Below are 27900 nucleotides of genomic sequence, written 5' to 3'. Positions count from 1 at the left end.
TGAGGAAACGGCGGCTTCATTTCATCCCTTTATTTCAATTTTTCACCGAAATCCCGAAGTTTCTGAATTGTGAGGCAAGTCCAGAGTGTTGCAGCACTTTATATTTCTCCGAAGAAGCAGGTGAGTATTTCTTTGTGATAGTGGGGAAGGCAGAGCAAAGGGATCCTGCTCCATTTTTCACCCTAATAAAGGCATTTGTAGGCACAAGCGCAGGCCGGCTGTTAATGAATGCCTTTTTAAAGAGAGCGCTGGAAAATAAATTGGTTGTCTGTGGAGGGAAAAAAATCAACATTAAGAAAGAATCATGGAAAGGAGCATGAGGGACTGTGAGCATCTCCCTGCAGCCAGCAGCCTGCTCAGATGGGTCTGGGTGGTTTTGGGAATCGCTCTATTTCATCAGCTGTGAGCAGGGCAGCAAATGAAGTCAGTAAATCCCCACTGTGGGACACTGGGAACACGAGGAGAGTTCCTAAAGGAACCTCCTCCAGCAGGAAGGCACATCCCTGAGGGTTTGCTTCGCTTCCACAGCGAGGGGACTCCAGGTATTCCTGGGAAAGATCCAGGCTGGATCCAGGTGTGCTTTGTGTCTGTTCTGCTCTGCCCAGGCACCCAGAGGTGCTGCAGCACTGCCAGACACTCCTGAAGCTCAGTTTGCACCGGGGCAGCCGTGCCTGCAGTTTGTCCCCAGCCTGGAGTCCGGTCACAGGTTGGACCTGATGATTTCAAAGGTCTCTTTTGACCTGGTTCATTCTGGGATTCTGTGAATTGCTCCCAGCCCCTTCCTCCTCCTCCCTGCAGCTGTCGGGGTGAGATCTGCCCAGAGCAGGGTATCAGACGCTGCTCTGAGCAGGACAGGGCCCAGCCAGGCTGGATTCTCTCACTCCCAATCCTGTTCCAACGCCCTCAATTCACCCACAGCCCCTGGGGATCCCCCCTTGTTCCTGCTCTGAGCTCTCCAGTACTGGGAAGGTTCTGGAGATGGGAGGCACGGCTGGAACCTGGGCCTGGGCACTCTGGAACTGCTCATGTCAAACACAGACAGCCTTGGAGAGTGGAGGAATGGGAACACAGCTGAAGGTGGTGGGATACAGGGATCCAGGGTGTCCTGGAGCTCTGGGGTGCCCAGTGCCACACTGGGAGTGCCAGGGTCACTCACCCCACACCCCTCGAGCTTTGGGGCAGGAGTGCCAGTGGTGAGGAATTCTTGCACCCAAGGAGTGCCAGAGGTGAGGAATTCTCAAACCCAAGGAGTGCCAGTGGTGAGGAATTCTTGCACCCAAAGAGTGCCAGTGGTGAGGAATTCTTGCACCCAAGGAGTGCCAGAGGTGATGAATTCTTTGTCCAACCCTGCAGATCTACGGAAGAACTTTGAGCAAGACCCCCAGGGCAAGGAGGTTCCCATCGAGGGGATGATTGTCCTGCACTGCCGGCCCCCCGAGGGCGTCCCTGCGGCCGAGGTGAGGTTTGGGATGGGCACAGGGGCACAGGGAAAAGCTTTGGGATGGGGGAAGGATGGGGGAAACAAAGAGCTCAGCTCCTGTGTGGTGCTGGAGGCGCTGGTGCAGGGCTCTTCTCCCCCAGAACGCTTCAAGTGTCCTTTTTCCATTTGCTAGGTTCACAGAAGTGTGGCTTTTTATTCAAATTCTGGACTGTTTGCTGAGAAATCCTGCTTTTCAGACAATTTTCAAGTCCTGTGCTTCCAAACTGAAAGCAGATTGTTGCACATTTTCCCAGGAATTACTTTTCCCCTCGAAAAACAAGACAAAGTAAAAGGCGAACCTAAAAATATTATGATAAATGGTTGCTGGGGAGAGAAAATCTGCTGCAAGTAATAATTTGGTGGGGTTTGGCTTAGCTTTAAACAGGCTTTTTGTGATGAGAGCTGGATCTTAACAGGAAAACGATGGGGAAGCCTTAAAACGGCAATAACCAGGCTGCTCTTGGAGGGAGAGGTTCGAAGTGGGTTGTGTTTAAAAATCCACTGCAGGGGCTTTAAAACCCAAGGAAATGTTGAATTTTAATTGCACCCTGCAGTTCTCTCCAGCACCTTCTGGGGAATGACAGCACTTGGATCACTCAGGAGTTGGTTTTGCCCCTTATCCCCAGCGTGGCTGGGGTTGGTAATAACTGAAGGAAGAAAAGGAAAATAGACCCCAGAGAAATGTGTGCTTTTAGTTAATGAGAAGGGATTGCAGCAGATGTCCCTGGAAATAAAGAGGAGAAATGCAGAGACACCATCAGTGAGGCAGAAGTGCTAAAGGAGAGGAAAATGAGGCAGAGATGGGCTCAGTGAGTGGCTGGATTTGTGTCCAGGTTTCTGGTGTGCTTTACTCTGTCAGTCCAATTTCTGCTCCGACCTTCTCCTCAGCTCTGTGGTATTTTCACTCATTACCAGGAAAATGGATGTTGCATTGCAGAGAATTGCCAGGATTGCTGGATGTGTGCTCTGGAAAATGGATCTGGTTTGTAGATAAAACAAAGCTCCACAGGTGTGACTCCCCAAACATCCTCGGTCTGATTGAATTTTATTGAGAATTTTAGATTTCTTTGAACTGGCAGCTTTACATTCCCCACTTAAACAGGGAGTCTGTCTTCTATGGAAGGCAGGAATTATGTCCAATGAAAACATGACATTTTAATTGCTTGCTCCAGATAAAAGTGGTGGAGTTCCAAACGAACCCTGATTTACTGCTGTTGACAGTAAAATTGTTATTGCTGCTAATAAAGCTGGTAAATCTCACCAGGTCAGATTTGCTTTGCCCATTAAAACATCCCATAAAGGCTCGGGCTAATTCTGGGCTCATCGAGGTAAAGAGTCTGCTGCAAATAATTCAGCATCTTTAGAAAGTGGGTCAAACACGTTAAAGCAGCCCTGGCTCTGGGCTGGGGGGATAAACTCAGCTTTATTTCCAAATTAAAGGACAGCGTGCCCTGATTAACACAGGGCTGGGGAACAACTGGGCCACAAAACTCCCTCAGCCACTGCTCCGCTTTTCCGTGGGTGCTGAGGGCTTCAAACCCCAGCGCTGGCAGCCAGTCCCTGGTTCTGATCCAGGAATTGATCTCATTAGACTTTGGATGCAGCTCTGGATGGAAATACAGGGCTGAAAATACCTCGGGACAAAGGAGCTCGTCTGGTGTTCCATGAGATGCAAAGTGGGAGCTGACTGGGGCATTGTCGGTGTTTGTTCAACCCAGAGCCAGATGGAAACGGGAGGGAAGGAGGCTCCAGCCCATCCCTGCTCCGTGCCAGAGCCTCTCCCTCAGCGAGGGTTTGGTTATTCCAAGTGGAGAACTTCAGGAATGCTGTTAGAGTTTGGTTATTCCAAGTGGAGAACTTCAGGAATGCTGTTAGAGTTTGGTTATTCCAAGTGGAGAACTTCAGGAATGCTGTTAGAGTTTGGTTATTCCAACAGAGAGCTCCAGGAATGCTGCTAGAGTTTGGTTATTCCAGAGCTCCAGGAATGCTGTTAGAGTTTGGTTATTCCAAATGCAGAGCTCCAGGAATGCTGTTAGAGTTTGGTTATTCCAGAGCTCCAGGAATGCTGTTAGGGTTTGGTTATTCCAGCAGAGAGCTCCAGGAATGCTGTTAGAGTTTGGTTATTCCAGAGCTCCAGGAACACTGTTAGAGTTTGGTTCTTTCAGCAGAGAGCTCCAGGAACACAGTTAGAGTTTGGTTATCCCAAAAGAGAGCTCCAGGAATGCTGTATTCCCACAATCCAGACACATTCCCTGTGCTTGCCTCCACCCCTCAGGGCTGGGGAGGGCTGGCCCAGGGCAGCCTCTGAGCATCCCCTGCAGTTCAGACACTTCACACCTGGAGTGAAACCCAGGTTCAGCCCGGTTAGTTATGGGAACCATCATCAGGGGTAGGGTCTTCTTCCCTGGAATTGTTTTATCTGGACCTGGAGGTGCTGAAACTCCCTTAAACCTGAAGCCAGAAGCTTTAAAAGTAAATGTTCTTGACCTACACTAGAGCCTGGTGTGGAAATTCCTGCCATCAGCCCTGCAGGTGTGGAAGGCAGGGATATTTTCTAGTGGTGGCTGGCACAGTTTCCTTGCAGTTACCTTGGATTAACTCCGCAGGATGGAGAACCTTTCTTTCCCACTGTTCCTCTCCCCATTCTGGCCACTGTTCAGATCCTCTCACCTGGCACTGATGCTGCCTTGGCTGGTTGAGCTCCCAGCAGCTCCTGGTGCTTGTTAGGGAATCTCTCATCCTCTCCCAGGGTGCTGATGGCACTGTGTGCCCTCAGGCCCACCCCTGGCCCTGCCTTTGTGCAGGAACGGGAATTTGGGGATTTTCCTGGGCAGCCCAGGGTGCCTCCCTGTGCTAATCCCATGATTCAGTTATTTAGTTCTGGGGTGGGGCAGCAGGGATTGCACAGGGATCCCAATCCCAGCTCCCGGGAGGGTGTTTAGGCAGAATTCCTGCAAATGAAGTTTTGTTGGGAGCAGTGTCTGTTGCTGCCATCTGTTCCAGAAGGAGAGAGCAGCAATGGGAATACCCAGATTAAGTTTGCTTTTACACATGTTCATTTCTGCACACAGCAAGGATAAAACCAGTCAGGAGAATTTGGATTAAAGGGCTGGATCCACAGTCTGAGCGTATCTGAAGCAAAAACAGCTCAAAACCCAGTTTGTGTAAATGAATTTCCCAGCAGTGGAAGCTGGTGTGACTCTGAGGCTGCTCTGCTCACACAGCTCAGTGTGGTCAATGGTCTTTAAGCTGAGTAACACAGCAGTGAGAGCAAAATCCAGGGATTACAAACAGGGAGCAGCAAAACTCCAATTCAGCTCTGCCAGGGCTGCCTCGGGAGCCCCAGACCCGGCTGGGCAAGCCCAGGGTGAGGTTGCTGTGCCCCGGCTCCCTCATCCCAGCACATCCCAGCACATCCCAGCTGCTCCTGCTGGCCACACCTGGAGAGAGCCGGGGCCAGGAGCAGCTCCCTGAGCCTGCAGCCCTTTCCCAAGGATCTGATGGGACTCACATGGAGCCACAGTCCCCCTCTGGTGCTGGAGCTCTGTGGGTGTGCCTGGGCTTGGGAACACCAAATCCTCCTGTGGCAGTGGGGAGAACTGAGTGACTGAGGTGCTGCCTCGTGTGTTACCCCTTCAAATCGTCAGGATAACCTTGGGGAATGCTGAAAGCATCCTGGATCCAGGGACAGGCACCTCCCTCTAAGTGACAACTCCATGTACCCCGTCCTGGAGCTGCTGCTTTTCCAGGGCAGATCCAGCTCAGCTGCCCTCAGCCTCTCTGCAGCCCACCCTGGATGTATTTCTGATCCTATAACCCACCCTGGATGTATTTCTGCCCCTATAGACCACCCTGGATGTATTTCTGACCCTATAACCCACCCTGGATGTATTTTTGCCCCTAAAACCCACCCTGGATGTATTTCTGCCCCTATAGCCCACCCTGGATGTTTTTCTGATCCTATAACCCACTCTGGATGTATTTTTGCCCCTATAGCCCACCCTGTATTTATTGCTGTTCCTGCAGCCCCTCGGGATTTATTTCTGCCCCTATAACCCACCCTGGATGTATTTCTGCCCCTATAACCCACCCTGGGTTTATTTCTGCCCCTATAGCCCATCCTGGGTTTATTTCTGCCCCTATAGCCCATCCTGGGTTTATTTCTGCCCCTGCACTCTTTGGGAGCAGGTTTTCCATCTCCAGAGTTCTCTACAAAGCAGGCAATGAGATGCTTTTACACAGCTCTGCTTTGGGGAGGTGCTGGGCTTTGGGGCACCCTGGGTGCATCAACACAGCAGTAAAAGAGGAAGAAAACCCAAATTCTGGTGCTGGGCAGGCTGGAAAAGGCTTTGAAATCCTCTTCTCACGCATTTACATAGCAAGCAGAGAGAGCTGGTGAGCAGCTGTGCTTGCAGGCATCGGCACCCAACCCAAATAAATTCAGTTTTTATGAGTTAAGCATGGAAATGAAAAAGAAAATTCAGCATTTAAATAGAGCAGCTGAAAATCCCCCACTGAAGCAAATGTTGATTCAAGTCTGGAGAGTCTCTGCTGGCACGGGCTCGGTGGGACTGGAGCCCTTCCCCTCACCATTGTTATAGATAGATTTTATATTGTTGGCTTTTCGCAAATATTAAAATGAATGTTATGTGTATAAGAATGGAAATTTTTGTTGTATTAATATAGTTTTCTTTATTTCTGTTATTGATGAAATTTAGAAATAGTGGTATAATACATATATGTTAGGCTATGGCATAGTATTAAAATAAAAACTGCTTTTGTTTGTATAACCCAAAGACTGAGAAAAAAAAAATAGCTGGAGAACTCCTGCATTTGTAAACTCTCTTACCCAGATGAGGACAGCAGTGACCAGAACTCTGGGGGGAGGAATTTATTGCATTTCTGGTATCAGGGAATGTAAATCTCAATGGCACCAAGAAGATTGATCTATTGGGAAACGGGCAAGAGAAAACTAAACAGAAGAACCCCAAAGATCCTAAGCAGAATGTCTAAATATGTGTGAGAATTTATGGATATGTAGCAGGGTTCTGTTTTTAAGGGACAATCCTTTGTCAGTGAGGTGAATGCAGAGACACCCGGCCCTATCTGTATACTTTATTTTATTTTTTCTCCTAATTGCTTTTTTTATTAAACTTTTAAATTCTATAAAAACTATGTGAACCTCATTTTTCACACCATTGATGGGAGCTGGGCTGGGCAGGAGTCAGCTCTGGGTTCCATTCCCAGGGGAATATTTGGGAAGTGTGTGCAGGAATTGTGTCCCGTGGCTCGGGGTGAGCTCCTGAGGGCCAGGGGGACCCTCAGGGACCCTCTGGGGACCTGGCCCTGGGCCTGGCTGGGCCCTGGGGTGCTTCACTCCAGAGGAAACTGTGAAAAACGAGGTTCACATAGTTTTTATAGAATTTAAAAGTTTAATAACAAAAACAATTAGGAGAAAAAATAAAGTAAAGTATACAGATAGGGCCGGGTGTCTCTGCATTCACCTCACTGACAAAGGATTGTCCCTTAAAAACAGAACCCTGCTACAGATCCATAAATTCTCACACATATTCACACATTCTGCTTAGGATCTTTGGTGTTCTTCTGTTTAGTTTTCTCTTGCCCCCTTCACAATAGATCAATCTTCTTGGTGCCATTGAGATTTACATTCCCTGATACCAGAAATGCAATAAATTCCTCCCCCAGAGTTCTGGTCACTGCTGTCCTCATCTGGGTAAGAGAGTTTACAAAAGGAAAAAGAAAGTGTCCCTAGCTATCTTTTTCAGTCTTTGGGTTATACAGACAAAAGCAGTTTTTGTTTTAATGCTATGTCATAGCTTAACATATATGTATTATACCACTATTTCTAAATTTCATCAATAACAGAAATAAAAAAAACTATATTAATACAACAAAAATTTCCATTCTTATACACATAACATTCATTTTAATATTTGCAAAAAGCCAACAATATAAAATGTATCTATAACAAATTCTGACCTTTTTATAGGCACTGCTGCATTCTGTACAGCACAGGATAGAAAAAGAGCTTTTGTTCCTTCTCTTTCTTTCTCTTTTGTTCCTCTCCTCAAGTGAATTTCATGACACATCCTTTCTTTATCTTCTTAGCTGACCTTTTAGTGTTTCTTTAAATAGGTTTTCTCCAGTCTGTGCCCTCTTCAGTTTCTTGAAACTCTTCATTTTTGGGGGAGAAGGCACAAAAAAGAAAGACTGGGGTGGTGTTTGGTACTGATGGCGTGTGAGAAGAGTTTGAGGTGATCCCACGTTGTGTAAAGTCCTTCCCTTGCAGGGCCCAGAGACCTGAGCTCAGCCAGGTGAGCTTACCCAGCTGCTTCTCAGAGCTCTCAGCTTTAAATCATCCCCAGGTGCTCTGGAGAATGAGGTTGTGAGCTCCTAAACGGCTCCAGAGCCCTCACCCCTGAGACCCCCCTTGTGTGTGATGTTCTGTGTCCCTGACTGGGCTCAGAGCTGCTCATCCCCATCTCCCACTGTCCTGAGCAGCTCTGGAGGGATTTCACACCCACAGTGCTGGCAGCTCACCCGTCACCCCTTCACCCCTCTGTGCTCCCCCAGCTCGGCACTGGGGTTTCCTGGGGTCAGTGACAGCAGCGTTTCCTCTGCAGTGAGGAGCAGGGACAGCTCTGTTGTCACCCTGAGCAGCTCTGGAGGGATTTCACACCCACTGGCAGCTCACCCCTTCATCCCTTCATCCCTCCATGCTCCCCCAGCTCGGCACAGGGCTTTCCCTCTCTCTGGGCTGAGCTGGGGTCGGTGACAGCAGCGTTTCCTCTGCAGTGAGGAGCAGGGACAGCTCTGTTGTCACCCTGAGCAGCTCTGGAGTGTGAAAAATGAGGTTCACATAGTTTTTATAGAATTTAAAAGTTTAATAAAAAAGACAATTAGGAGAAAAAATAAAGTAAAGTATACAGATAGGGCCGGGTGTCTCTGCATTCACCTCACTGACAAAGGATTGTCCCTTAAAAACAGAACCCTGCTACATATCCATAAATTCTCACACATATTCAGACATTCTGCTTAGGATCTTTGGGGTTCTTCTGTTTAGTTTTCTCTTGCCCCCTTCCCAATAGATCAATCTTCTTGGTGCCATCGAGATTTACATTCCCTGATACCAGAAATGCAATAAATTCCTCCCCCAGAGTTCTGGTCACTGCTGTCCTCATCTGGATAACAGAGTTTACAAACACAGGAGTTCTCCAGCTATTTTTTTTTCCTCAGTCTTTGGGTTATACAAACAAAAGCAGTTTTTGTTTTAATACTATGCCATAGCCTAACATATATGTATTATACCACTATTTCTAAGTTTCATCAATAACAGAAATAAAGAAAACTGTATTAATACAACCAAATTTCTCATTCTTATACACATAACATTCATTTTCATATTTGTGAAAAGCCATCAATATAAAATGTATCTACAACAGGAGGAACCAGGCTGAGTGACAGGTCCTGCAGCAGGCAGCAAACACAATAAATTCCACCCTCCTCGCTGCTTCACTGCCGGTAATTCCTTCCACCGCCTGCTTCCTCCAGCCCTGGGGCTGCTGTCAAAGCACGGCTGAGCTGTAACCTGGAAAATCCGTGGTCAACACCCATTTAATGAAGTTTGGGATAATCTCTGGGTTGTGTGTTCGGCCTTATTAGTGCTTCAGAGTGTAAAATATTAATTCTGTCGGGTACAGCAGCAAAAAAAAAAGTGTTTTTGTAGGTGATAATCCTTCAGGCAGGTGTGCTGGGGTTGCTGGGGGAGCGTCACTGCTGCCTCCTCCAGCGGTGACGAACGTGCTTCAGAGTTCTCAGCTGTCAGGGCTTGTTCCTGTTTCATTCAGTGGGCTTGAAAATCAGGTTTGTAAATGTTCCCTTGACTGGACAGGGAGCTGCCATTCCCTGCACTGGGGTGAAGCTGCAGGAGTTGTTTGGTCACCTCCTTGAGGCCTGGGTGTGATGTGGAAATGAAATCTGCAGGAGTGAGACGGAGAAATGGGGCTGTGAAATGGGGCTGACGCTCCCCCAGGGTGGGGGGTTCATAAATTCTGTCACCATTTCCCTCTCCTGTCCCTCAGCAATGTCCCTGCCCTGCTCTTACAGTGCCACATAACCCTGACACAAGAGATAAATGTTCCTAAACCTCAGGCTTTCAAATTAATAAACCCAAACACAAGTTTTAGCTGGCTGGACTCTGCTTATCTTTACCTGAACGGTGCTGAGGGGCTTTGGAGCTGCAGGGAGAAGCTGGGGGAGCCAATTCCCAGCTGGAAATCTTGGGATGGAGAGGGGAGCAGGAGCTGGGGGAGCCAATTCCCGGCTGGAAATCTTGGGATGGAGAGGGGAGCAGCAGCAGGAGCTGGAGGAGCCAATTCCCAGCTGGAAATCTTGGGATGGAGAGGGGAGCAGCAGCAGGAGCTGGGGGAGGTAATTCCCACCTGGAAATCTTGGGATGGAGAGGGGAGCAGCAGCAGGAGCTGGGGGAGCGAATTCCCACCTGGAAATCTTGGGATGGAGAAGGGAGCAGCAGCAGGAGCCAATTCCCAGCTGGAAATCTTGGGATGGAGAGGGGAGCAGCAGGAGGAGCTGGGGGAGCCAATTCCCAGCTGGAAATCTTGGGATGGAGAGGGGAGCAGCAGGAGGAGCTGGAGGAGCCAATTCCCACCTGGAAATCTTGGGATGGAGAAGAGAACAGCAGCCAAGCCCATTGTGAGGCACGAGGTGCAAACCTGAGCCTTGAAATTCACCCTAAATCCCTTTCCTACGAATGTCCCCTCAGACCAAAGCTGGAATTTGAACATTGGCAGGAACTCGCAGCTCTCCCGACACCTCCTGTCTGCTCCGCTCCTGGTGCAGTTCTCAGAGTTTCTGGTTCTTTTTGTTTGCTTTGTTTTTGTTTTGGGTTTGGGTTTCTTTTGTAATAAAAGGGCAGCTGTTGTGCTAAACGATTGCTGATAGTTTACTGTTACTGAACTATTACTGTTGAGTGCTCTGCAGAGGTTTGTGAAATACTCTGAAATATCTTTATCACATAATATATGCATATATTTAAGATTTAAATGTGTTGTATCCACCGCTGCTTTCTCAAATGTTTAACACAGATTCTGACATTTTAATGGAGTGCTGTAGACGTTCCCAGGAATATCTGCCTGAGCTCCAAGGGTTTATTTACCGCCAGGGCTTTTAATGGAAATGTAAAAGCATTTCTCTTCTGGGCAGCACACATTCCACCGTGAGCACATCAACACAATGCGAAACCCACATAAAATTCAAAAGCTGCGAGGACTCCAGAAGCAGCGAGAGGCTGTTTTACATAGGTTTGTGTATTTATGGGGCTGGCACACGCTCGCTAAAATGGGCAGGATAATGGGGCTGCAGTAAAACACCCCGGCAAAGCAGGCTGAGAGTTGCAGCCTGCCATCAATCCTGCTGCAGCCACAGAGCAGGGTGGGATTGCTCCGTGCAAACAGCCTGCATTTGTCCAGGTGCTTATGGATCCTGCCTCTGCAATAGCAATATTTGCTTTGCTTTTAAGGGGTATTAGTTACAAGTACAATAAATGTGCTTCGTTTCTCACCAGAGATATTTCACTCTCAGGACCCAGCCCGGGAATGTGCAATGTCTCGTCTATGATTGATCTGATATTTAGATTGCGATTTTTAGCTGCTTTTAAGAGCAAATTCATAATTTTTATGGTTTCCCATTCAGCAAAGATTGAGAGCTGTCGTAGCTCGTCCAGGACATGCTGGTCTGCACTGATTTTATAACGAGGGGGTCTAATGATGTGTCAGCCTCTTTATTCTATAAAACCTCAGTTAAAGCTGTTTTGTTTGAGGTGCTTGTTGTGGACAGCACAAAACCAGTTCCATTTCCACATTCCATTTATTTTATGTTCTGTTACACCTTCAGCCACACTCTGCCCTTCCTCACCCACTGCTCCAGGTGTTCCCATTCTGTGATTTATTCTGGCAGCAGGGGAATTTGGGGTGATTTGAGCTCCAGGAGTGGTCAGGACTCCCCAGGGCTGAGGGCTGAGCTGCTCCTCCAGCCTGGAGCTGCTCCAGCCCTTCCTGGGCTCCACAGCCACCCCCAGGTCCTGCTGGGCTGTCCCCTGTTCCCCTGTCCTCCAGTGCCCCCAGTGCATTAAATCTGCCACCCCATTTACCCCTGCACCCCCTACCCCAGCCAGTGGCACTTGCAGCAGCACCTCCAGGTGCCTCTCCTGCTGATCTTGTCCATTTTGCAGCTGTGAAAAACGAGGTTCACATAATTTTTATAGGATTTAAAAGTTTAATAAAAAAAACAATTAGGAGAAAAAAATAAAGTATACAGATACAGCCGGGTGTCTCTGCATTCACCTCACTGACAAAGGATTGTCCCTTAAAAACAGAACCCTGCTACATATCCATAAATTCTCACACATATTCAGACATTCTGCTTAGGATCTTTGGTGTTCTTCTGTTTAGTTTTCTCTTGCCCCCTTCCCAATAGATCAATCTTCTTGGTGCCATTGAGATTTACATTCCCTGATACCAGAAATGCAATAAATTCCTCCCCCAGAGTTCTGGTCACTGCTGTCCTCATCTGGGTAAGAGAGTTTACAAATGCAGGAGTTCTCCAGCTATTTTTTTTTCCTCAGTCTTTGGGTTATACAAACAAAAGCAGTTTTTATTTTAATACTATGCCATAGCCTAACATATATGTATTATACCACTATTTCTAAATTTCATCAATAACAGAAATAAAGAAAACTGTATCAATACAACAAACTTTCTCATTCTTATACACATAACATTCACTTTAATATTTGCGAAAAGCCAACAATATAAAATGTATCTACAACAGCCCTTGGGGGCACTCCAGTCCCTGCACATCTCCCCTTTAGTGGGCACAGCCCTCGGGTGAGCGGCTGTGCCGCCTCTCAGGCAGGCAGGGGAGCTGTGCCCGGGGTTTTCTTCCAGCAGGAAAAATGTTTGTTTTCCTTCTGAGATTTGGCTGGTTGTGAATAAATCAATACAGCCAGGAGGTAGCGAGGTCATGAAATAGAAATGCTGGAGCAAAGCACTTCTGAATTAGATTGCTAAACTGAGAAGAAAAAAGACGGGAGATAACTTTGTAGTTCCCCTGAATAGATAATTCCTTTTTATACAGACATGTGCTCTGGGGCCTCTCTGGGTTTGATGTGCTGCTTTGCAGTGGTGTGTGTTTTCTCTTGCCCTGTTGTCAGAAATGTTTTTAATTTTGAATGCTTGAACATGAAAGGATAAGTTGTGAGACTTTATCATTGTGTTTGTAATCATGGGGAATGATTGTGTGAGCGAGTCCTGCAGGGATTTGGGGAGTTCACGGTGAGGGAGGTGGGGACTGAAGCAGCTGGAGGCCCCACCAGTGGTGACACTGAAATGCTTTAATGGTTCGGGAATGTTCTGCCTCTGGGCACAGAGATCAACACCTCTTTAATCGTAACCAGCATTAACAGAGAAAGCAGGAAAGTTGTGAATCTGGTGCCTGTTGCATCCAGTTCTCAGTGGCACAGCCAAGTGTCCCACATTTGTTAACTAACAATTGTATTTCTGTAGAGTTTGGGGTTAAATACCGCTTCCAGTGTGGCCACAAAGATGATTCTCTAATGAATCCAAAGGTGTTCAGTGATCTCTCAGGTCCCTCCCAACCCAGACCTCACAGCTGACCCCATCTGAAGGCTGCTAACAAAAGGAACATCATCAGGTATCGATGCTGGCCCAGAACGTGAGAGAACAGTGGAAATACAGCCCTGGCAGGCTTTGGTTTCAATTACTGAAAGCTTCCTGTGATGATCTCCTTATCTCCGAGCATTTCCTGTATAAATGTGATCCTGCCTATCAGGACACCACGTTAGCAAAACCCTGCAAACATCATCACCAGCAGCCTTATCTAAAGAGATAATTCAGTGTCAGCAGCACTTGAATTACCGTCCAAAATCTGCGCACTGAGAACCGGTTTGGAATGAGATCCGTGGATTTCTCTGTATCCTTCAACCCGGAGCTATTTAGCAAAACAAAAGTTGAGGATCAGCTGCTCACCTGCACTGCTGAGCTTTGCAGGGACAGGGATTTGAGCTGCAGCAGGATAATTTATCTCTGCTCACCATCAAATCATTGAAGTCAGGCCATGTGTGTGCTCTGTCCCACTGGGAAACTCCCATCCCTAATGACCTTTGGGGTTATTAATGCTGATTTGTTCATCATTTGTGCATGGAGATAAAAAACAGCGCTCCAGTTTATGGTAGACACTCCAAAAATAGGGATAAAGATAAACTTATCTGGGATCTGATGATGTCTTTACCAAGCAGACAAGGTACCATTAGCAGTGGCATTTTTAGCAATGGCTCCTCATCCCAGGGATCCAAAATAGCCTGGCTGAGTCAGCTCCTTGCCCACCTCTACCACTATAAATTGATGCACACGTCCAGGCTGTCACCTCTCCCTGTACACTGATTCCAAATCATATTTTAATTGCATTTTGATGCAGTCCCTCCCCTGGTGGCCTGAGCTCCCCTCTCTGGATCTTCTGTCAGTGTGAGAGTTTGGGATTTCAGAGGAGGAGCTGTGGCCTGGGGTGGCCACAAATGAGGATTTCTCCCCTTGCTGGTGGAGGTTTGTGCAGCAAAGCCTCCCTGCCCGCCCTGCAAGGGAAATAACAACACAGGAATGGGCTTGGAGGTCTCAGCTGATCCCTCTGGCCACCACCAAGTGCATCCCCTCAGGGCAGAGCCTCCTCCAGCTCCCCCAGCACCGCCCAGCCTGATTTATGGGTTAGTCAGCGTGTCAGATTCCTGTAATGAGATTATATATTCAATCTAATGAAGGAAAAATATGCTTACCAGCCTGGTGTGACAGTGCTGTGATTAAATGATTCAAGAACAGAGTTCCCTCAGTGGATTAATTAAAAAAAAAATGCAGCAGGTACAGCTGACCTGCTCCGGGTGTTGTGAGGGGCTCTGGCACAGGATTAATGGCTTGTGATGGTGTTGATAAAATAATGACAATAAAGGCAGGGAGGAGCGTGTGAAGCTCTTGGGTTGATGTTAAACCCCTCCTGTGGGTTTAACATGATCTGTGCTGGTGGAGGTTTCCCCTCCTGGTTTGAGTCCCAGGGTGGAAAGGAAAATAAAAGTGTAACAAAGGCTCTTGGAATGGGGGGCGCCTGCCCTGCCCATCCCCATCCTAATTCCAGCCAGAACACTGAGGAAGATCCCTCCAGCTTGAATTTTGAGGAGCAGGAGTTCCATGTTTGAGGAAAGTGAAGAGTTTTTTGCTGCTTTTCCACCTGAGAGAGGGAGAAAAGCATCACCGTGCACTGTGCTACCAGAGCCCTTTGTGCTGTCCTGGGTCACCTTCCCCATCTCAAACCCTGGGACTGGGAGCTGCCTCGGGGGCTCAGCTGAGATTCTGGTTGGAATCTCAAACAAGGTCACCAAAAAGAGCCAAAAATTCAGTCCCAGGTTTGGGATGTTTGAATGTCCGTCAGAGCAAATGGTGAGGAACTCTCAGTGGATGAGTTGGGATCAGTTTTGTTTTTCAGGGAGAAGAGTTCTCTAACTCCCATAATCTGCCCAGGCTCTGGGGTGCTGAGCTGATTTTACTCTGATAATGCCATAAGCTGGTCTGTGATAATTGCTTTCTGTAACTGGGACAATTTATGATGATGCTAATTGGGCTGCTGCCACCCAGGGAGGGGCTGAGTTAATCCCTGCCTGTCCTGGAGCTGCAGATCCTGATGTGATCAGCCCTCCTTGGAAACTGAGGGGGGGGGTTAATTCTGAGCAGATTGAATTTCAGATGAAAAAAACCCCAGATCTTTTTCTACCAACCTACAGCATTTTATATCAGGTTTAAAGTCTGGTTCCAGATCATCAGACTAATTCTTAAAGGGAAAAGGTTTAATTCTGTTACAAGCAGCTCTGTGATCTCCACAGTGAGGGAAGGGAACTCTGAGGAATTCTGAGTTTGCTCTTCAGACGCTGCAGCCCAGACCCCACGGCTCATCCCAGTGGGGAGATGTTTTAGGTTCTGCTTTTATTTTCCCTGGTTGCTCTGTGAGTGTTTGTGCGGGGGCTGAAGTTTGCCAAAGGTTACATCCCTGCCAGTGACAAACATCTTTTGTCATCACGACTCCTTTAAATGTATTTTTATCCCATAAATCCATCCCTTGGTTCCCCATCTTTGAAAGCCTCCATCTGCTGAGGCAGAGCAGGGGATGGCCTTGGATAAACCTGGTTTTCCTCAGGGGAGGGGGGCTGGAGTGAGGGGAGCACTGGCAGTGCCATCCTCCCTGACGGATCAGGCTTTGATCTCACGTCCCGGCACTTTGGTGTTTATGTTCCGTCTGTTTAATGTTCTCCCTTCGCCGGAATCATCCTTCTTTTAAATGCTCTGCTTTACTGTAAATGTTTTAATGTTTTCTGCTCGCCAAACCCCACATTCCCAGACTCAGCAAGCACAGGATGAGCTCCCTCCAAGGGTGAGGGTGACAGGAACGGGGACCCTGAACCCCTCTCCCCACCCCAAAAATCCCCTGGCCTGAGGAGAGTCAAAATTTATAAACACACTTGTGAAATAATGAACTCTGGGAATGCTGGCCGTGTTTGTCATTTCTCTGCCCATTTCACTGCATATAAAGTGTGTTCACCATCGAACTCCTGTCACTTGATTTATGCCCGTGTGGCTGCTCCATAATTTAAATTGAATTCCTAATTTCTCTCCTGAAACCCCCTCAGATAATTACTGTTAAGGTTAACTGCAGAAGGGGAACTGAATAGTCAGTGGATTAGTTGGTTGTTCTGAGTCTTAGACCACAGGAAAAGGGAACACAATCCGGGGGATATTGTCCAGGGAAGGGTTTGGCATGGCTGGAAAAGCTCTGGCACAGCTGGAACAAACTCCCGGGGATATTGTCCAGGGAAAGCTCTGTCATGGCTGGAACACACTCCCAGGGAAAGGTCTGGCATGGCTGGAACACACTCCTAGGGATATTGTCCAGGGAAATGTTTGGCATGGCTGGAGCAAACTCCCAGGGATATTGTCCAGGGAAAGCTCTGGCACAGCTGGAACACACTCCCAGGAAAGGTCTGGCACAGCTGGAGCAAAGTCCCGGGGATATTTTCCAGGGAAAGCTCTGGCACAGCTGGTTTTAGCACAGCTGCTTGGTCCCTGTCTCCGAGCTGTGGCCAGGCTCTTGCAGGCACAGGGGAAGTGTCCCCTGGCTGGGAGGGAGGGTTGTGGGAGGACAGAGAGATGGCAAAGGGATCACAGAGCTCCAATCTTTCCCCCACTTTCAGTGTGAAAGGTGTGAATTGAACCTCGCCCTCAGGTAGCTCACATTTGCACAGATGTGCCAAATCATGATCTAATTCCATTGCCACCGTGTAGGATGAGGTGCCCCAGACCTGGAGCCTTTTCCAGGTGGGTTTGCAGCCCTTGGCCAGGATGTGCAGGGCTGGATCCATCCCAGCAAAGCCGGGAGTGCTGCTGTGGAGGGGAATCTGCTGCCTGGCACCAAATGTAATTGGCTTTGATGGTCAGTGTTTGCAGATTTGTTTAGGAACTGGAAAATGTACAAATTGCAGCCCATCTGCGCAGAGCGGAGTGCTAATGAATGCCTGCAGCTACCACAGCCATAAGCTCATTACCACAAAGTTCCAAGTCCTTCCACAAGTTGCTAAACAAGGTTATTCATCTGAACGGAGTGGAGAAGGGAGTTTGACTGCAGGGCACAGCCAGAGCTCCTCCAGATCTAGAAAAGCTATTAGAAAAACCCCCCGTTCTTTGGTCTTTTAATAGAATCCGTTGATTTTATTTCTATTTTTAATTTTGCTCTCCTGTGGCAGCAGCTTGCCATGCCTTAACTATTTTCTGTTAAGGTTTGGAGTGGAAAGGCGCCTTGCGGGTGACTCCTGGGTGTGCTCAGAGACGCTGGGTGGTGAACTGGAGGAGATGGATTGGAACACATCGTACACAGCGTTTCAGGGGCTTTATGGACCGTGGCAGCAGACACTAATGGTCTCTGTTCTCTGGGTGTTTGTGTCAGCTGGGAATCTGTTATGATGACTCGGCTCTTCCTCTGCGTGCCATGTCAGGCCATTTCATCTTCCTGTTTCTTCACAAAAAAAGTGGAATTAATAATACTTATTATCTGTTTTATAGAACTGGTATTTGTCCAAGTGTTTGAACATCCAATGCATGGTGCAGCAGGAGCAATATGTAAAAATATTTCCTATTCTCTCTTGGCTGAGGTTTTATTCCACGTTCCTTGAGGAAAAATCAGCTTTTCTGAGTTACCAGCCAAAGGAAGCATTTCCCCATCCAGTTAAGGAGGTCATAAGGCCTTTGGCCTGCTCCACATTTTCCTGTGCTCCTCCCTGCCAGGTGGAGTGGCTGAAGAACGAGGAGCCCATCGATTCCAACCTGGACGAGAACATCGACACCAGGGCCGACCACAACCTCATCATCCGCCAGGCGCGCCTGTCCGACTCGGGCAACTACACCTGCATGGCTGCCAACATCGTGGCCAAGAGGAGGAGCCTGTCAGCCACCGTGGTGGTCTATGGTCAGTGAGGGGCTGGGGGTGAAGAGCAGGAGCCTGTGGGCCACCATGGTGGTCTGTGGTCAGTGAGAGGGGGTGGGGGCCAAGAGCAGGAGCCTGTGGGCCACCGTGGTGGTCTGTGGTCAGTGACAGGGGCTGGGGGTGAAGAGCAGGAGCCTGTGGGCCACCGTGGTGGTCTGTGGTCAGTGAGAGGGTTGGGGGCCAAGAGCAGGAACCTATGAGCCATTGTGGTGGTCTGTGGTCAGGGAGAGGGGGTGGGGGCCAAGAGCAGGAACCTGTGAGCCACCGTGGTGGTCTATGGTCAGTGAGAGGGTTGGGGGCCAAGAGCAGGAACCTGTGGGCCACCGTGGTGGTGTGTGGTCAGTGACAGGGGCTGGGGGCCAAGAGCAGGAACCTGTGGGCCACCGTGGTGGTGTGTGGTCAGTGAGAGGGGGTGGAGGCCAAGAGCAGGAGCCTGTGGGCCACCGTGGTGGTCTGTGGTCAGTGACAGGGGCTGGGGGGAGAGGTGGCTGTGCCTGCGTGGCTGATTTGAATTGTGGCTGCTATTGCTGCGCTGATCCCTCACAGCATCACCCAGCCAAGCCCGTTCCGCTGGCATGGGTTGGGTTTGGTGCTGGGGGGCTCTGGCACGGCCCCACAGCCCCCCCGTGTTGGTGTTTTGCAGTGAACGGGGGCTGGTCCTCGTGGACGGAGTGGTCCAGCTGCAACGCGCGCTGCGGCCGGGGCTGGCAGAAACGCTCGCGCACCTGCACCAACCCCGCGCCCCTCAACGGGGGAGCCTTCTGCGAGGGCATGTCCGTGCAGAAAATCACCTGCACCTCCCTCTGCCCCGGTGAGTCCCCACAGGGCTCTGGGGGCCGCGCTCACGGGAGAGCTTTCAGAGGGAAGCGGCCGGCAGGGAGTTGGGAAGGGAAAGGGAAATGGAGGGAGCTGGGAAGGGAAAGGGAAATGGAGGGAGTTGGGAAGGGAAAGGGAAATGGAGGGAGTTGGGAAGGGAAAGGGAAATGGAGGGAGTTGGGAAGGGAAAGGGAAATGCAGCTGCGGTTAGGCCCAGCCTGGGTGGGTGTGAGTGCAGTGTCAGGCACCTGTGGCCAGGCTGGAACTGACCCTGGCACTGCCAAAACCCTGCCAGGACAGCCACTGGCTCAGGGGGAGAAATCAGGGAGCTGGGTGGGGGCCTGGGGTTCGTTTAGGGGGGAGCTGATGTTAACAACACCAGAAACACAGAAACCTGAGCTGAGAACTTGGTTAAATGCATTATTTATCTCGCCAATTTTGCTCTGGAGTGCGTTAGAGGTGAAGTTATGGATGGGAGAGGTGAAACGAGCGCTGCTGCAGGAGCTGAGGTGGCACAGGCAGGGCTGACCGTGTTCCCTGCCCGCAGTGGACGGCAGCTGGGAGGTGTGGAGCGAGTGGTCAGTGTGCAGCCCCGAGTGCGAGCACCTGAGGGTGCGGGAATGCGCCGCGCCCGCCCCGCGCAACGGCGGCAAGCACTGCGAGGGCCTGAGCCAGGAGTCCGAGAACTGCACCGAGGGGCTCTGCATCCAAGGTGAGCTGCCACGGGGCTGGGCACGGGATTTGGGATTGGCCTGAGACATGGGCTGAAGGCCAGGGAACCTGTGAGGGTGGGACTCGTGTCCAAACTATTCCCGTGAAAAGGGAGGTGGTTTTCCGTGCAGAGTTTGAAATTTTCCAGGTGGCTGGATTTGTGTTGCGTGTTCTTTGCCTGTGAACGATCAGATGATGCTAAAATCCCAGATCCAGGGGGTTTGCAGGGTGTAACTCCGACCTCCAGAAACAAATGTTCTCCTCAGCCTCTGCCTTTCCTTGCAAGCAAATGGGCAAAGCCCCCCCAGGAGAGCTGCGGGTGCAGGAGCCGGTCAAGGTCGGAGTTTCTCCTTTAGCAGGAGCTAAACCCAAGCAAATCTGCAGCTCCCTGGGAAAGGCTTTGCCCTTCACCAGTGTCTGGGAAGCATCTGGAAGCTGCTGCTGTCCCCAGCGCAGGGAGCTGGGCAGAGCAGCCCTGCAGCTGCGCAGGCTCCGCGTGCGGGAGGAATTTGTGGGTTTATCCCTGCCCTGAGCCTGCTCCTGTCCCTGTGGAGGGGCTGTCACCTCGTCAGGTGCAACTGCAGCCCTGGGAGCCATCCGGAGTGCCAGGGCTGGGAGATGCTGCAAATAAGGATGTGTCTGTTTTCTGTAATGTTGTGTTTAGCCAGCCCTCTGTCCTTTCTATGGTTCTGCATTGCCTTCTCTTCTAAACAAAATGCACTCTCTTCTTTTGCCCTGAGATTTTAATATTTTCCCGGCGACAGGGAGCATCCTGTGTATTTATTCAGGCTTCAGAGATGCCTGAGCTGAGACCTTCCATCAGATTTTGCTGGGGTCTGCTGGGAGGGGACACTCAGCACTCTAGCTCTGGATTCCTGCACTTAAAATTCCCAGGGCTACAGAACAGCTCCAAGATGTCCAAGGACAGAAATGAAATTTAATTTTTTTTTTTTTCCCTGTGTTTTAAGTAAATAACCAGAGAGAGTTTGGGAGCAGTGTCATTCACCCAGCTCTCAGGGACTGTGCTGGGTGTTTCCTGGGGTCTCTCCTCCCTGTGCATTGCTGAGGGCTGGATCAATCCCGGATCCATCCCAGTGTCCATCGGCATATCCATGGGAGCTGGCAGAAGGATGTGTGGGAAGGGCGTGAGGAGCAGCAGCTGAGGCTGCACGGTGGGGGTGTGACAGCCAGAGGGGACCTGCCACCCCCTGGGCTCTGTCGTGGTGTCCCCAGGTCAGCTGGAGGTGGCCCCACTGCCTGCAGGGACACAGTGAGTGGGAAACGTTCCTGTCCTGCCCAAACTCCCCCTTTTCTCATTTGGGCTCCTGTGGGTCACTGCCACACCTCAGCCGTGCCTGGGGCACAGGGACAGAGCCACGACCGTGCCAGGGAGCCTCTGGCACTGGGGGAGCCGGGTCAGCTCTGCCCTGCGAGGCCCCTGGGGCTCACACAAACTCCTTCCCTCCTTCTCCTGCGCCAGGGAGGCCCTGGAGCCACAGAATGCTGGAGTGGTTTGGGTGGGAAGGGACCCTAAAGCCCTCCAGTCCCACTCTCCTCCATGGAGACACTTTCCATGGACACCTTCCCCCATCCCAGGTGGCTCCCAGCCCCATCCAGCACCCCCAGGCCCTGCTCCAAGAGCTGAATTTTCGTGTGGGTTCAGCTGGACCGGAGCATTCCGTGTCTCCAGGTGTGATCCTGTCTCTCCCTCGTGGCTCAAGCTGTCCCCATGTCCTCGTGTCACGTTGTTCTTAGGGCTGTAATTGCTTTCTCAGCTAACAGGAATTGATGCAATTACCCTGTTTTTTAAAAATCTCTTCTCCCCTGTTCATCTTCCAGTATGTGCCTTTCCTGCTCCGCTTCTCATCCCGTGGGGAATTGTGGAGGAAATGCAGCCCTGAGCCACAGCAAAGCAATCTCTTGGAGGTTTTTTATCAGGCACAACTCGTTAACTTTGCTCCTTCTGTGAGGCAAAAATAGAAACATTCCTTTGGTTAACAAATAAGGACTGAGCTGAAAGGGAGGATGGGAATGGAGGATGCCAGGGAAGAACCAGCCTGGATCTGGCTGGGATAAATCCTGATCCTTGGGATGAATGTTCAGATCTGGACATAGTGAATGAAACAGGGATAAAATGGATCAGCTCTGAGGTTCTTTATTGTGTCCCTGACCAGAGAGTTTGGGAATAACCCCAAGACACCACAGGGGAACATCCCAGTGCTCCCCTTGGCCTTGGATTCCCTGGGTGGATCCCCATGGCCCAGCCCTTACTGAGGAGCAACTTTTCCTTCAAGGAATTTCTCCTGGAACTTGTAACACTTGTGTAGACCCAAACTTAGTCCCAGGAGGAAGATTCATGTGAGGTTTGGTAGAGATGAAAAGTTTCCAGGGCTACCAGATCGATTCCCAGGGATGCAAAGGTCACTTTGACCCCAGACGCTCCCAGCACCTCCCTGCTTTCCTGCATGTTTGTTCTCCCAGGGTTTATTCCCTCCCAGTATTCCCAGCTGGATTCTTTGCCAGGATGGACTTCTCTCTCGCTCCTGCAGAGGTGAAAGCTTTCTTTTTGCTCAATAAAAGAGAAGGGGTTTTTTTTGAGAGCTTTTTGTTTTACTTTTATCTGCTTGCTTTAAAGTTATTTTTCCTGACTTCAAAACCTATTGATTTCTTCTCCCAGTGCCCAAAACCAAAACAAACAAGCAGGGCCACAAGGACTGACCTGCAAACATGTTTTTACTAATGCTCCCCAAATAATCACAAAACAATCACAAATCATTTCATTTTCCATTTTCCAAGCAGCGCTGCTGCTGTTGCCAGGAGGCTCCTGGATCCAGGAATCTCCATTTTCATGGGAAGTGCTTTTCCCTTTGCAGTTTGGTGCAGACAGCACCTGCCAGCAGCAGGGAAGGGTTTGCTCCACTGCAGACTCGGCTCTGACCCTGCTCTCTGGGTGCTTTTGTGCCTCATTTTCCTGCAAAACCAACACCAGCCTTGGGCAGGGAAAGAAGAAACTCATCCCACCAGGGTTTTGGTCAAAAAAGCCAAAATCCAACCATCTTCTGGGTTGAGTATTTCTAAACTAAGCACCCTCACAAACATTAAAATGAAGAGAAGGAGCCTCGTAATCCACCTGAGTCTCCCAATTTTAGGGATTCCTTTGGCAGGTTTTAGGTTGTAAATGGTGACTCAGGTGCTTGGCAGGAGGGAGGCAGAGAAGACTCATTTTTGAGTCCCATAGAAAACTCCTTTTATCCCACATTTTCCATCTGTTGGGGGCACGTGGATGTGTGCATTCATATACACACAGAGAGGTGCCATTATTGGGGGTGTTTAGGTACAAAAAATGTGAATAAACTGGGCATTTTTATAGCTTATAACTAATTTAAGTGCCCATCACCAGCATTCCATACATCAAACACACAAAGGGATCATTAATTCTGACCTGAGTCTCTTTGCCAATGATCCAGTGCAAGGTATTGAACTTCCTTCTCGCTGAGGTGTAAATAAACAACAGCATCCAATAGAGCCAACAAATAACCTGAATTAACCAAGTGAGAAATTGCTGCAAAGGAACTTCCTGAAAGGGATTAGGAAAAAAAAAAAAAAAAAAAAGAAAAAAAAAAAAGAAGATGAAGAGAAAAACATGGACAACATAAAATATTCATATTGTCAGCAAACGAGGAGAAAATGTTTCATTTATAGAGTGAGACAGAAGCAATATAGGAAATAGATATGCTCCATGTAAATTTATTAAGTGCAACTTTCTCTCTTTCTCTCTCTCTCTCTCCCTCTCAGATAAAATACCTCTTCATGAAATAAAATCCCAAAGTAAGTTCTTTTTTTTCTCTTGTAAATATGATTTTCCTCATCTTCTCTGCCGTTTGGGTTATTTGTTTAGGAGCTAAGTAGGAGCCAAGGTTTTATGCGAGGCTTTAGCATCTGCTGAAAGCATCTTTGGTGCACTCTGTGATCCCAGGTTCAGCATGAGCCTGGGGAATGCTCATCCCCAGCAATTTCTGTCTGACAGGGAGCCCTGCTCGGCTTGGCATCCATCTCTGCAGCGCCTGGAATTAGGAAAACAGCAATTAATGCAGGAGTTTGGGGTTTTTGGTGCAGATCTGCTTGGGCTGCGGGCTCTGACCTTGCTTGGCATCCATCTCTGCAGCGCCTGGAATCAGGAAAACAGCAATTAATGCAGAAGTTTGGGGTTTTTGGTGCAGATCTGCTTGGGCTGTGGGCTCTGACCTTGCTCAGTTCCCTCCTGGCTCAGCTGGAGGGTGTTTCTGTGCCGTTCCCTGTGCCTGGGGATCATCTCAGGGCTATTCTGGGGCTCCTGTCCTGCACCTGCAGCTCTGCCCGACCCCAGCAGGGACTGGCACCGGGGCCAAGGCACAGGATGAGAGGGAACAGCCTGGAGCCGGGCCAGGGCTGGAGCTCAGCAGGAATTCCCTGTGGAAAGGGCTGCAGAGCAGCGGCAGGGGCTGCGCAGGAGGTGCCCGGAGGTGGCACCTGGGCCAGGGTTGGAGCTCAGCAGGAATTCCCTGTGGAAAGGGCTGCAGAGCAGCAGCAGGGGCTGTGCAGGAGGTGCCCAGAGGTGGCACCTGGGCCAGGGCTGGTGCTGACCATGCTGGTCCTTGGTCATCTCCAGGGGTTTTTCCACCCTTGGCGATTCTGTGATTTTACATTCCTGGTTCCTATTTTCCTAGGGATACCCAAAATCAGTTTAGGGAGCTGCAAAAGGTGCTGAGGATGCCTTGAACCCTTCTGCTTTGGGTTTGTCTGGGGGTCCCCAGAATCAGCCCTGGTGGGGCCCCTGGGGCCGCTCTGTGCCAGCCTGGGCTCAGGCACTGGGTTCACTTTCTTGTCTGTGCAGTTTCATTTCATAGAGAAAATGGAGAGAACCTCAGCCAAATCACTGGGTTTTCTGATTTACCCAAAAACGAGCTGCAGTGGGATTGATCTGAGCTCTGAGAGGCCCGGAGATGGAAAGGGCTCAGTCCCACCCTGGGGCAGGGACACAGAGCTCAGCTCCTGCTGCTCAGGGAGCAGGAAATGCTCCAGGACTTCCCAACTCATCAGGGATGCAGAATCAAAGCCAATTATGAAGATAATTGAGGGACAACCTGTTCCACAGAATGATATCTGACCGAGTCCCTGACTTGTGCTCCGAGTGAGGAGAAGGACTTTGGGCTGTGGGAGTGATGGGGAACTCGGGAAGGGGAGCTGGAAGAACCTGTGGGATCTCCTGCCCAGATCCCGGGATCTCCTCTCCCTGCTGGAGCTGGGGAAGTGGGCCCTGCACAGCTCCTGCAAAGCACTCCTTGCAAATGAGATAATTTAATCAATTACATCTCCTAATGCACTAAACCAAATGTTTCATTTTCTGCTCCTGCACATCTTAAATTATCTTCAGGTGCTTTATGAAACTTAATCATAGTTAATAGAAACTTCATTACCATCAAATGTGCTTTCAATAAATGTTGTGTAACAGTGGCAGGAGGTGGAGTGACAAATGGGCTGCAATTATCACAAACATGGATCCTGGAGCAGAGAGGGATAAAACTCCTGGTGCCTGCCAGGGTCCCGCCCGCCCCTGGGCCGGGAGGCTGCAGCTCATTAAGGAGTAATTGGTGGACTATAAATGTTTGCTTTTCTAGTTTGTTTGCTCGGTTTCCACTTTGTTCTCTTCTGGGAAAAAATAGAAGCAGACCTCACCCTGCTCCCCCAGACTTCCCACGCCTTCCGCCTTCCCTTAACTTCTCATCTCCCACGGAAGGAGTTCTCCAAAAGAAAAGATCAGAAGGTGAAGAGGTAAAAATTACTTTAAAAACCCCCAGCGGTCGTTTCTAAAGAAACACCAAAATCCTAAACCAAAAAGAAAGACTCCTTTCTCGTGGAGTTGTGTTCCATGGGAATAATTCTGAGTCACTCTGGGTTTGCCCTTTTAGCATAAAGCTGTTTAAAAGCCCCGTAAATGCTGAAAAGGATCCTTGGCCTGTGAACTCTGCGCTCCCCTGAGGCTGTGCTGGGTTTTCCTGGCAGTCCTGGGATCACCTGGGGGACTCTGACAGGTGCTCCAAGCAACGACCAATTTATTCCAGGGAAGGAACCTCAGGAAGAACTCCTGTGAGAGCTTTTAATCATAAAATTTATAGACCAGTGTCCAATTCAAGCTCTGGAGATACTTCAGAGTCAATGAAAAGAAAATTCTTCTCCTCAGAAAGATTTTGCTTGAGTCAAACAGCTCCCATTTTTTTTTTATTCCGTGCCCTCCCTCTCATCTTTAACCTATGTACAACAGTTTAAAAGTGGGAAAGTGGAATTGCCTGACATGGGAATCGATGGAAAAGGAGATGCTGAGGCACTTGAAGAGATTTAGAGTCAGAATTGCAGTTGCAGTGAGCCCCTGAGGAGTGGCTCCTGCTCTGCTTTGGAGGGCAGCACATCAGCTCTGGGTTCTCCCCCATTGCTGTCCTGGGGGCTGGAAGTTTTTCCTGCCAGGATATTTCTGCACCTCTCAGACTCGATGATTTATCATCCCAGCAAGGCAGGAGGGGTAATTCACATTTTCAGCACTTTTCCTTTTCAAAGCAATGATCCAAAGGGAAGAGTTAAAGATGCTTTGTGGTGCAATAACCACGAGCTCTCGATGGCTCCCTGGGAAGGGAAAGACCCCAATTGTTCCTGAGATCCTGGAGATCCATCCCCTCCCTCCTTCTGCCTCATTCATTGCTCTAATTACCCACAGAAATTAAGTCAACAATAGCGTTTCATAATTAATTCCCTGTAACAACAAAGCAACTTGGGAATAGGAAATTGGAAGAAATAGAAATGTAATTATTGTCTGTACTCCCCTTTCTGCACCTGGTGCCAGGGAACAAAGCAGAGCTGTGGAAATGGGGCTTTGGATTGGAGTTTGTGTTGTTTTGGTGTGATTTGAGACATTTCCAGTTTGCCTTTGTGACCCTGGGGCTTTGCATTTGCTTTTTCTGTCTGGCCTCTCCCATTGTTACATTGTCAGCCAGTATTTCACTCTCTGCAATGCCTAACTGAGCCTAAAACGCTTAAAATTCTCTTTACAGCATTTTTCAAGGGGGGGAACTCATGGAAAAAAAAAAAAAAAAAGGCTTCAGAAAAAAAACCAAACACTTCTCTTTTAGGGATTGATTTGGTAGAACTGTTGGCAATGGAATTGTTCTAGGAAGCTGAATTTTGTAACCTTACGAGTTTGTTCAATGTGGTTTCCTGACCTGCCACAGAAGGTGGTTCCTCCTCAAGGCTGATGTTTCCATGAAAACTTTGTGATTTTTCTTCCTCCTTCCCAGCAAGCTGTGAATGTGTTAAAAGCAGAACCATTTTTCATTTGGAGATTCCTTGAAAACATAGCAGAAATTCTGCAGGAGTATTTTCTTGGTTAAATGGTTCTGGTGCTGGAAAACTGATATAAAAGATGTATTTTGGGTTGAGTGGGGTGCTGGAATCTCATGGTTGGGGTTGACTGGGACCAGCTGGAGAGTGGGGACGAGAGGGCTGTTTTCTGTTGAGGATGTTTGAACCAACCCTTTGGCTGTACTTCTGTCTGGAGCTCCCAGCTGAAATTCAGCTTGTTCCCAGTGCCTGGAGCGGGGTTTGGGGCCTGGGGGTCCGGGTGCTGCCACTGCTGGGGCTGTTCCCTGCTGGGAGGGAGCTGTGAGTGCCCAGCCCTTTCCCAGCACATCTCGCTGGGGCTGGCAGCACTTTCCAGACGCTTCTTTTTTGTGAGGAAGTGTTGAGCCAAGGAAACGCTGCCCAGAGGTGCTCGTTCCTTTCATCTCGACAGTCTGAGGTTTCATGTTCGTTTTCAAAACTCAGCTAAAATGAAATTGTCCCCTCATGTCCTCCCCTGTCCCCCGTGTCCCCTGTCCCCCATATCCTCTCCTGTCCCGTATCCCCTGTCCCCCCATGTTCACCTGCCATGTCCCCGTGCTCTGAGCATGTTGTGTCCCCTGTCCATGTCCCCACACTCTGACCGTGTTGTGTCCCCTGTCCCCCCCATGTCCCCATGCCATGTCCCCATGCTCTGAGCGTGTTGTGTCCCCTGCCATGTCCCCACACTCTGAGTGTGTTGTGTCCCCTGTCCATGTCCCCATGCTTTGTGCTGTGTCCCCTGTCCATGTCCCCACACTCTGAGCATGTTGTGTCCCCTGTCCATGTCCCCACACTCTGAGCATGTTGTGTCCCCTGTCCATGTCCCCACACTCTGAGCATGTTGTGTCCCCTGTCCA

At 49.4% G+C, this 27900-nt stretch overlaps 1 protein-coding gene across 1 annotated transcript in view; it reads left to right on the top strand.

Annotated features, from left to right (window-relative positions):
• UNC5D (unc-5 netrin receptor D) overlaps positions 1-27900 on the top strand; it is a 97349-nt gene that overhangs the window by 50252 nt on the left and 19197 nt on the right. The window contains exons 4-8 of the mRNA XM_058859465.1: positions 1354-1457; positions 17911-18091; positions 18753-18920; positions 19473-19637; positions 23432-23464. Coding sequence (XP_058715448.1) covers positions 1354-1457; positions 17911-18091; positions 18753-18920; positions 19473-19637; positions 23432-23464 — 651 coding nt within the window. The remainder of the gene's footprint in view (positions 1-1353; positions 1458-17910; positions 18092-18752; positions 18921-19472; positions 19638-23431; positions 23465-27900) is intronic.

Source organism: Poecile atricapillus, chromosome 29 (assembly GCF_030490865.1).
Source record: "Poecile atricapillus isolate bPoeAtr1 chromosome 29, bPoeAtr1.hap1, whole genome shotgun sequence".
Lineage (NCBI taxonomy): Eukaryota > Metazoa > Chordata > Aves > Passeriformes > Paridae > Poecile > Poecile atricapillus.
This window is presented reverse-complemented; position numbering and strand designations above follow the sequence as displayed.